Here is a 2,500-nt window from a genome sequence, read left to right as displayed (position 1 = left end):
GAACCGAAAGATATTTCCATTGTGAATATTTGTTATGTCAGTGTTGCTGTCCGCTTTCGATCGTGTGGTTTTGTGTGGATTGAGTATGGTTTTGAATATGTTTATGCTTGCCTGTATTTCACATTCTTACAATATGCTAATTGTGTATATATCTTTTTCGTCTTGTTCATTTTTCTGCTTAAATTTGAGGGATGATTGAGGTCGTCTGTATGATATCGGACGGTTAGGTAATATATTTTCCATATAGTATTGGTTCTGTAATACTAATGTTGATTTACACTTGTGACTCCCATATAATTGAGAAAGGACTTGCTCACATATATAGTATGACATTGATTGTTTGGGAGACTAAGAACTAACTAAGCGAGGACGGAGGCCGTATTGGCCAGTATTGTCTTTGTGTTCTTATACACATCGATAGTTCCACTGTTTCCTTGTTCAGGCATACTGATGAGAATGGAGTGCTAAAATTTGCTAGGGATATATATTGTAGCGGATGTATTACTGATGATGTTGGTCAAACTATGGAGGAGGTGATCTAATGGTTTTGTTTATTGTGATCACTCATAGTGCTGTGTTTTGATGCACATGCTGCTTATTTCTTTTTGTTTTGTTATTTGTGTGGAGAAGGAACTGTCCTCTGTGAGAGTATTATATATGATAATGTTTTCTGGAAAACTGAGACTGTATTGAATAAACTCCAAAATCTCTTAGGGTCTTCCGTGTTCTGACATTGTGTTTGTCTCAGTCTTGTGTGTTATCTCCATTTGTATTTATTTGTGTTATTACGTTTATGGGTTACATATTAGTTTATCAGTGATATTAGACAACTAACTGTCTCTCTTCAGGGTAATAAGGGTTTGTATGTTGTTTCACTGAATTCTGCAACACTGTTTGTTGTAGGTTTTGATTGTGCCTATGTCCCTGGCTGCATTTATTCTTGTCAAAAATGTCTTCGATGATTCATATCTGTTTTACAATAATAAGCAGCATTGTTGTTTCGAAATGTAACGATTGATTGTTATCTTTCAGTTGGCCTATGTCTATCCAATGTGTATACAGAAATATAATTATGAATCATGGGAATGAATCATCACCCATAATTCTTACTTTTTATTATTCAGTAACATGATTCATATGCTTAGGTTCATGAAACTGTAATATCTATCCAGATTCCTCGAGCTCCTGTTGAGTCTTGCGGAACTTGGCCAGGTTGAGGGCGGCGATTTCCTCAGCCTCCTCGATCTGGCGCTTGTAGGTCTTGATCTTCTGCTGGAGCTTATCGACGAGGTCCTGCATCCTGTCGTGGTTCTTCTTGTCCTCATCGGTCTGGAAGGCGAGCTCCTTGATGCGCCTCTCGCACTTCCTCAGGTTCTTCTGGGCATCAGCGTGACGACGGGTCTCATCGTCCAGGGAAGCCTCGAGTTGGCGAATACGAGCTTCAAGATCGCTGACAGCCTTCTTACCAGTCTTCAGGGAGGCAGCCTCACTCTCCTCAAGACGGGTCTGGAGATCCTTGACGGTAACTTCCAAGCTCTTTCGCATTTTGTCTTGGTTGCTAGCGTGTTCCTGCTCAGAGCGAAGCTCATCAGCAAGACGAGCAGCATCTAGCATTGCCTTCTTCGCCTTCTCCTCAGAGTTCTTGGCCTCGCTAAGCATCTCCTCAAGGTCAGCCTATAAAAAATACACGAAGGATGTTCATAGGCAGTGTATACTCTGAGTAATACAAATATAAATACATATGTACTTTTTCAGTAGAGTATATTCATTTTAACATACCTGGAGAGTCTGCATTTCTCCCTCGAGCTTCCTCTTGGAGGCGGTGAGATCAGCGTTCGTGTTGGTGAAGTTGTTAATCTGTTCACGGGCATCATTGAGCTCGGTCTCGGCGTGGCGACGGCCGCGATCGGATTGTTCCAGGAGAGTGCGGGATTCCTGCAGCTCACCATAGAGGGCGTTGTGACGGCGTTCAGCAATACCGTACTGTTCCCGGTACTCCGAGGCAAGACGCTGCTCATCCTTAACACGGCCCTCCATACCCTTGATCTCGTCATAAACCTTCCTATAATGTTTCTGAAGATCGGAGTTGGCCTTATTGGCATGATCAAGGGCAATCTCAAGCTCGTTAATATCGGACTCAAGCTTCTTCTTCAGGCGAAGAGCCTCGGCCTTACCCTTAGATTCAACTTCAAGAGAAGCTTGCATGGAATCAAGAGCTCTCTGGTGACACTTTCTGTGGAAGGAAAACAGCAGACAAGTAACATAAAAAGGCAATAGACACAAAGTTCAAAATGCCATAATATTCTAACTCATATAATTACTTACCGAGTGTTGTCGAATTCCTCCTCCTTCTCCTGAACACGCCTGTCAATCTCTTGTCTGACCTGGCTGAGCTCAAGCTGTGTTCGGAGGACCTTGTTCTCTTCTTGTTCAAGGGCAGCCTCGGCCTCCTCAAGAGCAGCCTGAAGCTCTTCCTTCTCGAGTTCAAGACGCTTAGCAT

At 42.7% G+C, this 2,500-nt stretch overlaps 1 protein-coding gene across 1 annotated transcript in view; it reads right to left on the bottom strand.

Annotated features, from left to right (window-relative positions):
- Positions 1–1,100: 1,100 nt before the first annotated feature.
- Positions 1,101–2,500, bottom strand: part of LOC125044607 (myosin heavy chain, muscle-like) — a 25,857-nt gene continuing 24,457 nt past the window's right edge. The window contains exons 19-21 of the mRNA XM_047641356.1: positions 2,326–2,500; positions 1,780–2,233; positions 1,101–1,674 (exon numbers count right to left, since the gene is read on the bottom strand). The exon at positions 2,326–2,500 is cut by the window's right edge and continues 613 nt beyond it. Of these exons, the coding sequence (XP_047497312.1) occupies positions 1,165–1,674; positions 1,780–2,233; positions 2,326–2,500 (1,139 nt within the window). The 3' untranslated portion in view covers positions 1,101–1,164. The remainder of the gene's footprint in view (positions 1,675–1,779; positions 2,234–2,325) is intronic.

Source organism: Penaeus chinensis, chromosome 36, assembly GCF_019202785.1.
Source record: "Penaeus chinensis breed Huanghai No. 1 chromosome 36, ASM1920278v2, whole genome shotgun sequence".
Classification (NCBI taxonomy): Eukaryota; Metazoa; Arthropoda; class Malacostraca; order Decapoda; family Penaeidae; genus Penaeus; species Penaeus chinensis.
Note: the sequence above shows the minus strand (reverse complement) of the source record. Positions and strands in the feature narration are given on the sequence as shown.